The sequence below is a fragment of the Convolutriloba macropyga genome, chromosome 3 (genome assembly GCF_964194025.1).
Source record: "Convolutriloba macropyga chromosome 3, txConMacr16.3, whole genome shotgun sequence".
Taxonomy (NCBI): Eukaryota; Metazoa; Xenacoelomorpha; order Acoela; family Convolutidae; genus Convolutriloba; species Convolutriloba macropyga.
In genome coordinates, this window is record NC_134470.1 from 68,307,208 (window position 1) to 68,321,262 (window position 14,055).

Consider the following 14,055-nt stretch of genomic DNA (forward strand, 5'->3'; position numbering starts at 1 on the left):
CCTTTAGCAGGGGAGTAATTGTCTTTGCAGCAACCTGTGGCCCTCTCTGAGCAGGGAGGAGAAATCTTCAGCATGTATGACTCTGAAACACGTTATAACTATGAGGACCATGAAAGCTTGACAAAAATAGATTGACGACAGAATATATTGGCGACCCTCATAAAAATCAAGTGAAACGACGGTTGTCACACCTTCCAAAGTCACTGTGATTTTGACATTATTAACAAATTTTGATATACATCAGAAAAATCTTTCTGAAGTATAATAAATTTTGCTAACAATTGTTTATAATGCTGGAGAAAATCTAGCTGATATAGCGCATTTCTTGAATCACAAGACCAGATCTTTCAGGTTGGTAGGGTAGAGATCATGGCATATCATAATTACAACCTTATGAAAATCTTGTCAAAAGAATATTACGGTTGTGTTTCAGTGGGATTTTATCTAAGATGACTCAATTTTACTCATGGAGTTGCTCTTTAGAACCTACTTAGAGTATTTGTTGTCTTAACACGACTTTTATGTTCTATTATTTAGGATTTTTTAGCCCTGAATCTCTTTTGTCAAAACTTTTGTGAAATAAATGTAAAGGAACCGTTTCAAAAATTGATCATAATCTCTGTTTCGTTAAAGATGAAAATAAATTAGATTCATGTAAATTACGATTTATTAATATAAGAAAAAATTGATCCCGTGGGGCATAAATTTATGAAAAAATGCAGATAAAAGTTATTTGTGTTTCATGATCCTCAAATCTTTTCTTGAGCAAATGGACTTCTGAACAACAATTTAACCATTGACGCTGGACATGTTAGCCACATACATGCTCATAGTTTAACCATTGACGCTGGACATGTTAGCCACATACATGCTCATAGTTTAACCATTGACGCTGGACATGTTAGCCACATACATGCTCATAGGTGTCGAGGAGACTTACTGATACTGCAGCATGTTGTCCTTTCACAGAAGGATCCAGTTGGACATTGAGAGTCATTGTTACACCTGAAGATACTCATTCCGAGTTCCTCACTGTCTCTGTACACCAACGAAGAATCGTCCCCAACACATGAGTCTGTAAATGAACATACCTTATTTTTATCGGATCTAATGATCCTCGTGAAGTCTAAGTCCTCCTTATAGCGCTCGTGAAAAAAGCTAAACTTTCCATACAATGTGTGAAAAAAAGAGTGCGCTTTATTGCACTGATAGCTGTTTGCTTCGCCTAATTAAAGGTGATACTGGTCATTACAATTGAAAATATACGTCTATACTAAAATGGGATCTTTTCCGTTTGTGTCCCCCCCGGTACGTTATGCTCTCCCCTGTTATAGAGCACCAGCGATTACATAGAAATCATATGTAAAAATATGGCACGTGCGTCTGGGGGGTGCAAATAATATGCACCGACTAAGCAGGGGGGCACAAACGGAAAAATGTCACTTTCAGATGATTAAAAGTCGACTCGCGGAAGAAAGCAGTTCTTTTTATGTTTACTTCATTAGTAGCCAGAACAGGCTAATAATTTTTGTAGCGTACGCTACACTCTAAAAAATTATCGTGTGAATTCAACAAAAAATCGTGTATTTTTACCCGATTTCTCGCGTAAAAAGTACCACACGATAAAAGGTCGATTTGCACGAGAAATCATGTAAGTTTACACGATTCTCTCGGGGTTAACCGCAGGATTTCTCGTGTGATTCACACGATAAATCACGTAAAATTCACACGATTTTTCGTGTGTTCTCAACCAAATTTTCGTGTGAAAAACACACAATTTTTCGTGTGAAAAAACATGAAATCTTGGTTTGAAACACATGAAAAATTGCATGAAAATTACATGATTTATCGTGTGAATCACACGAAAAATCCTGAGGTTAAACCCGAGAGAATCGTGTAAACTTACACAATTTCTCGTATAAATCGACCTTTTATCGTGTGATTCCTTTTACGCGAGAAATCGGGTAAAAATACGCGATTTTTTGGCCAAATTCACATGATTTCTCATGTAATATTTTTTTCCAGCTTATTTTCTCCAGCTATGAAAATTTTTTTGCGCAAACAAACAATCAAGTTGCTAAAACATGAGATTTTCTACGAAGTGGAGTTGTCAGTCACTCAAAATCAGCGTTGGAAACAAATTTTTTTGGCGAGATAAATTTAGATGGCCCACTCTACCCCATTTTTTCACTTAAAAGTATTATCTTTGGTTTTAATCACTAAAAAGAGCCCAATGTAGCATGAAAATACCATTGATAGATCAGATCAGCCTTCTGTTCTAAAGGAAATTGGGACGAGGAAAAAATCTGTATTTTTTTTAAAAAAAATTGCTTCATTTCCTGATGTATTCATTCACATGAAAAATCGTGTAATTTTTCATCACACGAAGAAAATTTTCTCGTGTGAATTCACACGAGACGCATTTTTCACACAAAAAAATCATGTGATTTTTCATCACACGAGAAAAAATTGTGTGATTTCACACGAGAAATTTTTAGAGTGTAATTTCATATGGACCTCTGGGTTCTAAAAAGTCTATCCAGGCTCTGAAAAAAGTTCTGATTAGACCGCACTCTCTCTCTCTCTCGAATGCACTCTGATCAGACGATCAAGACTAAACAAATAAATTTGTTATTCGGATTAACAGCAAAACAAATTTAGTTCTGCATTTATATAGCAATGTTCATAAAACGTTAATAAGGGACAGTCGGCGTGAATAATGAAAAAAAATCGATCATTTTTCCGCCTGAAACAATTATTTTGACATTAGGCGTTTAGATTTGACCTACTTTTGATGTCACAAACAAGTCTGTCGCTCGTGATTTTGTATGTCTGGTTCATCTGACATTCTGAGTATCTCAATTCACACATGTTAGCAAATGCAAGACCAGATTCAGTGCATATTGAATTCTCATCCAATGTGATTGCTTTGGGTTTAGTGGCAATACCGCTTGGCCGGCTTTCGGCTGATTGATCTGAAGATGATGATGTTGATGAAGCACAGGGTTTGCACTGGCATTCCACTTGACCAGATCTGCCTGACTTCAGACATTCACGAGGGAAGCTGCACCGTTTTCTGCATTGCTCTGAACAAAAACACCCTTTTAATTTTTCCCGAGTAACAGCAATATCATAGTCATCATACACAGTCAATAAGTGTATCTTTCGAAATCTTGCGTTTCTATTGTTTTAATTGTATAAATTATGTCTTGTGTTTTAGCGGAGTAAATTAACTTTTACAAGAGTGCTAGAACTTTTCCACGGGGCAAGAATATAACAAAGAACTCGAGTTCAAATCTAGTGAGCTAACACTGACTATGATCGAGAATCGTCGAACACTTATTAAACTCACCACTTTAAAGTTCTACAAAAGACGATTGGCCTTAACTTAAAATATGACCGATATTTTCAATGCTTAAACCCCTGATTTTTTTTTCAAGTGAGAAGATAGTGCTTGAGCTTTGGCTAAAGATAGAAACGAAAATGATTAGGAAATGATAAACTCTAAGCATTTATGAAAGATATAAACCGATAGCTCTTTTCAAGATTTGATTCCACCGTATTTTTGCGTTTTTGGAAAACAAAAAGCAAGCTTTAGCGCTTTCAATAAGAATTTTGCAAGGAAAAGCTGTCACCTGAAAATGAATGTCAATCCAAAAATATCACTAAAAATGATCATTAACCTTCAAAAAAAATTTAAGACCCTCAAAAATGTTAATATCTTTAAATTCCCGGTGAAAATGCTCATTTGCCATTTCCAAAATCCTGGCGGTTTTTTTAATTCAGATCTATCAGAAAGCATCTGTAAAAGTGTTCGAAACATACCTAAGGCAAACTTCTCGTTGCAGAATCCTTTATTGTTCACTTGAATGTCCTTGCTTTGTTTCTTACACGCCTCCCTTCTCAATTCACACATGTTATTGTAGGTGACGCCCTGTGTTGAACAGACAGGCTCAAATAGTTCCTGATCACATGAATCAGGACATGAACAAGTTCGCTTCTGATTGCGGCTGGAGCAGTCGGCAAAGAAGGGACATTGGTAATTCTCACAAAGGTCAGGAGGGCAGAATCCCTCAAGTGACACTGCGATGTCGACCTAAAGTGGGTTGGAATTTCAATGTGACCCAATGATTTTTCAAAAATTTTTTAAATCGTTTTTTAAAATAATATTCAGAAACTTAATCCGGATCACACCATTGAATCGAACAAGAAGAAAAATCCAGATTAAGGAGTTTTGGAATTGAAATTATGAACCTTGTTTCTGCACGATGCGTCTCTCAAGTAGCACAGGTTGCTGTAGTTCTTATTGTCTGTACCACAGATAGGAGCCGATGGCCACAGACTACAGTCCAGGTCAGGACAGACACAACTGGTCGCATTTAGAGACACCAGTTGACACTTGGCATAGTTCCGACACTGTCGGCCAATGCAGAGATCTGAACAAAACCCAAACAACTTTTAAATGAACAAACTGAAATCAACAAAACAACAGTAGACAGGAATTACTGGTACTTGAAATGACTGAGTTAATGAAATTTTTGGATTTCCCGAAAATTTTCAGAGAAACGAGTAAGAAAGTTTCGTAAAAAAGTGACCTCTGATCAAACAAGCCACCATGACAAAGGCGAGATCCTGAGTCTGGGCGGGAGGGAGGGGGGAGGGGTTTTTTGGGCCGGTTATTGTCTGTCTTTTTCTGCTATCTTGAGTTTCTCTGAATTCAACTTTATTTCTAAGTTTTTTGGTTGCTTGATTTTTTTTTTGTTACGAATTATTCAAGCTTTTTGGAAACCATCAAGGTTTACAACATTTAAGCGGTAAAATATAGACTTGGGGTCAATTGATGGCACCCCAAAATTACCTTTGATTTTGTACTGGGTTTCTCTTGGATTTAGGAACGACGGAAGGGCTGTAAAATTTACCTGGACAAGGTGAGTTTGAAACCAACACAATCTGTTTATCAGAACTCCTTTGTAAACAATTGACTCTGTCCAATTCACATTGGCTGTCATAAGTAACAAGATCGCTGCCACAGACTGGTGAAAATCTTGCTGTCGAGCAGTCTTCACGACACATACACTCTGCTTCGTTTTTTCTGTTCACGACACAGATTTTGCCCGGTCCACGTGTGGAACATGTGACTCTGTTGCACGGGTTCAAGGCTAGAAAAAATATCATCCATTGTCAAATAGGGTTGTAGGAATAATGCCATATTGATTAATTGATTCTGTTCTAACACATAGAAAAATGCACAGAAATATCAACTGAAGATCACAAAAAACCGACATAAAGTTTTTAGTTAATACCGGTTGAACATTCATATTTTTTGAATCGATTAGTAGATTTTGGAAAGTGTACTTTTAAAAAAATTTCTTTGGTTTTCCTTTTGTCCTTGTGACCCTCATGGGGGACTATCTCTCAAGTGCTGTATATTTTATTTACGTTTCTTCGTTTTGGTTCATTTTGGTATGTGTTTTGTTTCGTGCCTATGCGAAATTTTATTCTAGATTTCGATATTTTAAATGTCATGGAAATAGAACATCGATTGACATTTTCTTAAGCTGGAGAAAATTGCATTAGGTTTTGTTTTAAGCTCACGAGGTCTCACGCAGAAACCAAGACTTGTTAATTACCTCCAGCTTGTTGACTATGGAGGGTTAGATAACAAAGAACTCCCATTTGGTAAAAAAAGTCGTAATCATAGAACTAGGAAAATAGAACAATTAAACGACATTCATTTATGACAAACTGGTTACGAAACTTTTTACGACTTTGAAATGTATGAAGTCGATGATATCTAATATGAAAATTCTATGATTAAAACTGTTCGTCAACATCGCATTCCGGTAATTTTACATCTATTTTTCCAGTTCCCGTTTACTTCAATACGTCAATAGTTTTTAAATAAAAAAGTTTCCTTTTTACAAGGTCCAAAAAAGTTCATTTTCATTAGATCGTTCACAAAAAATCTTTGTTACAGGGAATCGAAAATTTAAATTTATATGTTTAGAAAACCATAATTCTGAGATTTTACGGCAAAATCTCAGTCAAACACCTTCTTAGGACGTAACAGCGCAAAAGAATATCTATCAAAATTTGTTTTTTTTTAATGTTATAGCAATTGATTTATTGTTTACCTTTTAAAGTTAGAAATTTTAATCAAGAACAAGACCTTTTTTGTTCCTCAAGACAACTGCTAGTTTTGATAAGAAAACCCAGATTAATTGTCGGTTGAAGAAATAGATTACAGTAAGTTGATAAGAAAGTGGAAAAAAAAGTTTCACTCTAATTAATAAAAAAAGTGTTTGCTGTTCTCAGTAATTTCCTTGTGACTTGTTATAGAGGAATTCAAACATAAGCAACAACATCAAAAAGAGACTAGAATTGGCTGTGGAGTACAGTTGGATTTTCTGAAGAGAAGAATAACTTTAGTATAGAAAATTGAGAGCCAAGAACGATAGATTCTTGAAGCTAATGTTGAAGAAATTAACTTCTTGAATAATTCGTTTGAGAGAGTGGGATCTTTGATTAATTTCGAACCATTGACTTCTTTAATTTGAATTCATTTTGGTTGCTTGAAATTTGAATAAGCTATACCTACATTTGCTTGCTGTTCCGACAAATTGTATCAATTTAAATTTTTTGAGCAGCTGAGTTTGATTCGGAGCCTGAGGCAGAGCGAGACCCTAAGTAACTTTAAAGAAAAACTTTCCACCAAATAAAAGACCTTTCGTATGGAATTCTGGATGGCAGTGTATCCCCGAATACTAACCTGAGCTACATACAAAATTCTACACAAACTTACATCATAAATTTTGCTAAATCACTGGTGCTCTTAAACACGACTGATGAAAAGTTGAAGTTTTTTCGACCTGATTTTAATTGCGCCATTAACTTTTTCAGCAGATGTCTACAATTAATAGAAAAGTTTGATAAAGTTTCACTATGTGTTGTGCAAATTAATATGGTTTGGTTTCCTCCGATTTTACTGTGCATTTTGGAATGACATCTGTTAGATTTGCATACTATTTTCAAAGGTTTGTGGTTTTTAAATCAATTTCTCAATTGTGCTTTAGGTCACACTTGGTATGAAGAGATATTTGAGGACGAAGAGTTGTGTCGACATCGTGCAAGAATTCGAAAAACAATGCAAACGTTTTTGAAACAATTCAAATATTACCATTATTCCCCAACATACCTTTGTCGTTTACTAAAATATCGGTTAAGTCACGAAGTCACGGATGGTAGAACATCAGTAGTTGTCAAATGTCAATAACTAATTCAATCCTTGATGAAATAGTATTCTTAAAACAATTTGATCCTCTCATTTTAGAGTTAAACCCCCTGTTTTAGACCTCATGGCATTTTTCCATTCCAGCAAATTTTCACTCAATTAATTTACAATTTAATCTCATCATCAATCGCTTTAATACAAAGCAGTAGTCTTCGAAAATGAGGACAGTTAGATAGTTATATTCCCTCTATAATAAATAGTTTTCTGGAGTAATTTAGCAGCTCACAAAGAATCCTGCCTTGGGTTTTGTAATGATTTATGCAAAATACTTTTGTTCAAAAACGGCGTTGACATGACAAGGTGCTTAAAGTAATTTTACAGTTGACCGAGAGTTTGGACTAACTTGGAACAAAGTTGTCGCACACTCCGTAGAACAGAGTCTCAATATAAGTCTGAGTGGTACACTCCTGTAGTCTCTTCAAACACATGTTGTCAAAGGTCTGCAGGGACCCATCAGAGGTCCTCCCACACACTAAAATTGATTCAGAGTATGAAATGAACTATGTTTTTGAATAACATGCAGTTATAGCGTATCATTTTGCATGAATCATGATCTTGAAAATTTTAAAAGTATAACCAGAAAATTTTGGTACCGAAAATGTCATGTATTCTTCAGAATCAAAAATAATTTAGTTACCTTTGAAATTCGCAATTTTATAATAAATTTCGATATAAACAATTGAGTTTATATGGTTAATATTAAAAGAAGTTATAATAGTTTTTAGTACTATAATTATACTAATTTTTTTAAAGCGACTTTCAAATTGCGACTTCTAAGCGTAACTTAATTTTTTTTCTAAGTCTGGAAGAGAAAAAAAAACAATTTTTTGAGAGCGAACACTCTGTGAGAAAAACTGCGCTTTTTTAGACAAATTTGACGCTAATGCCAATCATTAACATCTGACCACCATGTTCTAAAAACATGAAGTTCGATTCAAAACGAGATAAGGAGATATTTCCGAAAACAAACAGCCAACAATCAAAACTATTTAGGTTCATGACAAAACACATTCAAGAATATTCTAACATTCAGAAAAATAAAAAGATCCTGTTGTATTGATTTGATGAGAGAGAATCAGTCACCGATTTAAATGAAGTAATGAATATTACCACACGGTTGTTATCGCCAACGAGAAGTTATCAAACTCCGAGGCGAAGCCGAGGTGTTGTGATAACTTCGAGGGCGATAACAACCGTGTGGTAATTTTTTTAATCAACACCTGTTGCGATCATTTCAAAATTGAACACAGTTTTATTGGTTATTCATTTTCATTTTTTGTGGACAATTACATTTTCAAAGGTAAGTGATATTTCTTCGGATCTGTTCTTCGTTTTGTCCTCATGCGCGCCCCCCTCCCACACACACACCCACACAAACACACACGCAAATGGACGCACACACGTAGACACGCACCCACGCGCGCACACACACCCACGCCCACACGCACACACACACACACGCACACACGAACACACACACGCACACAAACACAACCACACACACACGCACGCATACGCACGCACACACGTGCACACACACACACACGCATAAAAACACGCACACACACAAACACACACACACACTCACACACACACTTACACACAGACACACACACAAACACACACGCACGCACACACACACACACACACACACGTACACACACACTTACACACACACACACAAACACAAACACACACACGCACAGACATACAAGCGCAACCACACACAAACACGCTCACAAAAAACACAAACACACACGCACACACACGCACACTTACACACACACAGACACAAACACACGCACACACACACGTACACAAACAAACTCACACACACAAACACGCACACACACTCACGCAAAGGCACGCACACACGTACACGCGCACCCACGCACGCACACACACATACTCACTCGAAAACACACACATACACACGCACACACACACACAAACACGCAACACAAAAGAACCACACAAACCACACACACACCACACAAACACACACCGCACACACACACACGACACCCACAACACACACACCGCACACACACACACACACTACACACAACACACACGCCACACAAATTTTTTTAGACTACAAGTTTCTCAAAGCACACACGTGCACACGCAACCACGCACACACACAGGCTCACACACAAACACACGCACACACACATACGCGCGCCGGCCCACACAAGCAAACAACCAGACACACACACGCACGCACACGCACGCACACACGTGCACACGCACCCACGCACGCACACACACATACTCACTCGAAAACACACACATACACACGCACACACACACACAAACACGCAACACAAAAGAACCACACAAACCACACACACACCACACAAACACACACACGCACACACACATACACACACGCACCCACACACATGCAGACGCACGCACACACACGCACGCACACACACGCACAAACACACACACGCAAACACACACATAACACGCACAACACACCACACACAAACCACACACACGCACCCACCACACGCACACACGGCACACACACGACACACACGCTACACAAACCGCACACACTACACACACGCCACACAAGTTTTTTAGACAAGTTTATCAAACTGTATCCATCAATAGAGTACGATTTTATCACCACTTTTTTATCGGCTTTGTTTATATAGTAACAGTGGCGATAAAAGAGTGTGATAAACTCGTAGTCTAATGCTGAAGTGTTTTTCCAGTGTCAATCGGGCACTAAAGTTTATTACACTGGCAGTTTATTTAACTGCTATTATCGCAACAGGTGTTGATTAAATGATGAGATCTGCTACCTGGCGGACCTAACGGAAACTTGATTTCAACAATCTTACGGGAAACTAGATTTCAAACGAATAGTTAGTCTTCAGTGAATCAAGATGCCCAGCCAACTCTTGTTTGCTCATTTGATAAAAGCAGGAATGAAAACAACGACTCACTATCACCAATTTTTATCAAGCTGTAAAGGCTTTCTTGAACATCTAAAATTTATTTTTTTCAATACTCTTTGAACTTTGAATGAATCTGCCATGATACAAGTGAAGCAGAGACTACAATAATTTAAGAAGTTTGTTTCTGACCAGCAAAGTCCTTCAGCTGAAAAAAACTATTGAAATGGCAATCGTATGAATTAGTTTTGGAAACTGAAAACTTTTAACTTTTAACTGGAAACTGAAAACAGTTTTTAGCTTTATTACTGGACAACCCATATTTTATAGGCGTTATATGGTTCTACTGCTCGAAAGTTATTCAGATGTACGAGTGCGATTAAGAAACGAAATGCAAAACTTAACAGACTTTATTGCAGTAATCTGACCTGGCAGAACTTAAAAAACAAAACGCAATTGAGTTTTAGAGATGACGTAATAAAAAGATAGTTGCAGTATAAACTTTGAGGAAAAATACTTCAAGATATACCTTTCAGCCATGTCTACTTCTGAATTTTGAACAGATAGGTCACAATTTTTTTCTGAGGCATTACAGAACACAATTATCAAATGTATCTCTATCAAGCTTTGCCGCCCCTCTATTTGACACAGCTTTGATTTCGAATTATCGCAAAATTTTGAATTATTCAGCTTTGATTTCGAATTATTCAGCTTTGAATTATCGCAAAATTATGTAAGACCAGCGTTTATGGGATAACAGACCTGGTGCGAACTCGTTGCCACAGCCAAAGTTGCACACACATCTCAGTTGGCGTTCCTCTGTGACGTTGCATGTCGCGTAATGCCGACACTTCTTTCCACATACTAAACACACAAAGTTGCTTTTGAACAAAAATTAATGTCGCAATGTCCTAACGAATGGGCTTTTTTAGCGAGCAGGTTTTTTTTATGTGATGATACCGAAACTTGGTCACTGCCAGAGATAGACCATATCTAATCAGACTTGAGGTCATCGATATCATAAAACTGTCTTTAGCTATTTATCATTATGATTTTTAATATGCTATGTTTAATTCACATGTTTTTACTGTGATGTCTTTAAAAACAAAAACTCCATTCTTAACACCCTGCAATCCAGGGTTAGACTTCCTTTTTTGATCGATCGAAATAGAATAATGTGAATAATCATTATTCTAATTACATTTCTAACTCGAATACATTACATACAACTAAAGAAATCAGCCAAATTCTTTTCATATGACGGTCTTAAATTAGGTAGTGTTTACAACCGAACTATATACAAAGTTTCGCTTTTAATTTATGAGCCAAAATTTTAAACCTCATAGTTATGTTAGGTTTTGCGAAACTTTCATCGATCGATTTTTTATTTGTTCCGATGAACGACACATGAAAAGTTAATTTTTTGTTTCATCGGCTCCAATTTTTCCGCTTCACCTGTCTAATTTTTCAAATGCAACGAATTCTTTGGATGAAGCCCTTTTATTTTTTTACCGACAATAAATGCCGGAAAATATTACATAAATTGACAACTTTTAATTCTCTCTTACCTCCTAATTTTGACCTGTCTATGTATCTTTAAGTTCTGAACATTTAACATAGCTCCTTGTTGTCAAGAAGTGGCTTGTATAACTTGACAAAAAAGGGTGATTGATTTTTACACTTACCCGTGCCTCCCCAGTTGAGGACCTCGCAGGGAGAGTTGGAGATGATAGAGAGGTTCTTCTGGTACACACACGCGTACTGCGCTGCGTCACACCTGTTAACAACGGTTACAATCATCAACCAAGCATTTGCATGGGCATGGATAGCGAAATTTTGTCAGAAGTTAACAAAAGTGCGACCAATTACATCTTCCGGTAACTTTCTCTCGTAGCTGTTTTTCATAGGGGCAAAATTCATGGCTAGTTGCAGACAAAAAACCTCTCTCTATCTATTTTGTACGATACGAAAAAAATGTGCGCTTTTTGCAGCCATAACTTAAGTTTTGGGTGGAAAAGGCAATCTAGGAATCCTCATATTAGAAATTGATGATCTATGCAGTTGATAGTTTTGAGTCTCTCTTAGGCTTCATGTCAATTTTTATTAATATTTTATGTTGTTATTGTTGTTTTAACGCCAATGCACCTGGTCATGGTTTTTCCTTCGCTTGTGCAGACGGGGATGTTGCTGTCTTGTGTGGCACACTCGAACATCTGGTCTGAGGAGCAGGCACAGAAGGGCTTTCTGGCCGCATCCAGTCTGCACACCCCTCCTGTGTTTCGGGGACAAGGGAACAGATTGTCAGCACGCATCGCCTCACACGGATCTGAGAGTAAAGCAGCAGAAAAAATTAAACAAACACTTGGTTAGGTGACATTGCTTAAGTCGTTTAAGCCTATTTCGCTCATTTCACACGTTCCTTTTTCGATCACTAAGATCATTTCTTCAATTTTGATTGCGCTCATTTTGCTCATATCCTCTAACGAAGTATACTCATTCGACTCTTAAATCAACATTCCGCGCATACCCTTAGCTTTCCGCTCATCTTTCCCTTAGAATTTTGCTCAACCCATTGGCTTTCAAAATCCCCTCTACTCCGATCTTTTACGTTTATTTAGTGGGAAATGATTTTGCGGATCTATTATGTTTCCCCCCAGTGTTTTTATGACCCCCAGTTACAAATTCTTGTTATATAGCACGTTACTATGTAAGAAAATAGCACGTGCGCCTGGGGGTCATAGAAGATTTATGCCAACTAAGCTTGGGGGGGGGGACAGAATAGATCCGATTTTGCTTTATCGCACATTTTTTTCTGAAATTCTGTCCTGTTCAAAATCAGTGTAAAAAGTGGCAAAGATCTGAAATGAGCTAAAAAAACAACACTAAATTCCCATTTACCCATTTAAGTGAAATTGCTCTCGTCCGAACTGCCCCCCCCCCCCCTCCCGTTAACTTTTTTTGTTCTCATTGCCTTGTATGAACTAATGCATGCTTCTGCTCTGGTTATTGTCTGTATAGCCTAATAGGCGGGACTAGCAATTTCTATTATTATATACTCTTACAAAGATTTAAAATAGTCATATTCTGTTAATAGAGAGCAAGCGGTCCACAGATCCGAACGAATATTTAAAAATTGTCTCCTGTTTGACTTACCACAGAATGACTCAAATTTGACCTTGATTGGTCTCTGACTGGGACACATGTCTTTCTCAATCTCACACTTAGTTGAGTAATCTTTCCCATTGTCACCACACAGTGGCTGATCCTGCTGTTGTCTTCGCTCCACTTGACCATTTGACCCCGAGTTGACCTCCGAAGTTGCGGTTGAGGAAGATGAAGAGGGGCATGTTTTTGGACAGACACACTTGGCAGATATTTTGTCAGGACTTGATTCACAATAAGCTCCATGGTAGCACTTGAGACGGTTGCACGGGTCGGGAAGTTCTGAACGACAATTTTTTTTTCGAAAAATTGTAAAGTTTCAGTAGCAAAATGCTTTTTTCATTATGGACTTTTGAGCGGGGATAAAATTCCATATAATGTGATTTACATTCACAAAAGGAGCACAGACGTCTGTGCTCCTCCACATTTCAAAAAAGTTGAATTTGTCAAAAATTTTGCACCGACCAGAACTTATCGGAGAGCGTCACATAAAACACATTTAGTTTTCTCGAAGGAAATATTTGTCAATTTGTTGTAAAATAGAAAAATTGTAGTTAGTACTTACCACAGAATCCCTCGTAAATGACTCTGAGACTGAGATTGAGATAGCAAGCAGACTTGTTCACTTCGCATTCATTCGTATACGTCACCTGAAACAACATTTTAATTAGATTGAATTCGACACATTAA

At 37.3% G+C, this 14,055-nt stretch overlaps 1 protein-coding gene across 6 annotated transcripts in view; it reads right to left on the reverse strand.

Annotated features, from left to right (window-relative positions):
• LOC142336393 (agrin-like) overlaps nucleotides 1-14,055 on the reverse strand; it is a 156,785-nt gene that overhangs the window by 99,920 nt on the left and 42,810 nt on the right. For all 6 annotated transcript variants that reach the window (XR_012758902.1, XR_012758901.1, XM_075385192.1 and 3 more), the window contains 12 exons: nucleotides 13,931-14,015; nucleotides 13,357-13,647; nucleotides 12,349-12,529; nucleotides 11,889-11,980; nucleotides 10,966-11,067; nucleotides 7,635-7,763; nucleotides 4,920-5,159; nucleotides 4,255-4,436; nucleotides 3,826-4,096; nucleotides 2,790-3,086; nucleotides 941-1,075; nucleotides 2-82 (listed from right to left, as the gene is read on the reverse strand). Coding sequence is in view for 4 of the 6 variants with exons in the window: in XM_075385192.1 (XP_075241307.1) it covers nucleotides 2-82; nucleotides 941-1,075; nucleotides 2,790-3,086; nucleotides 3,826-4,096; nucleotides 4,255-4,436; nucleotides 4,920-5,159; nucleotides 7,635-7,763; nucleotides 10,966-11,067; nucleotides 11,889-11,980; nucleotides 12,349-12,529; nucleotides 13,357-13,647; nucleotides 13,931-14,015 (2,086 nt within the window). In the remaining 2 variants the exon portion in view is untranslated. The remainder of the gene's footprint in view (nucleotide 1; nucleotides 83-940; nucleotides 1,076-2,789; nucleotides 3,087-3,825; nucleotides 4,097-4,254; nucleotides 4,437-4,919; nucleotides 5,160-7,634; nucleotides 7,764-10,965; nucleotides 11,068-11,888; nucleotides 11,981-12,348; nucleotides 12,530-13,356; nucleotides 13,648-13,930; nucleotides 14,016-14,055) is intronic.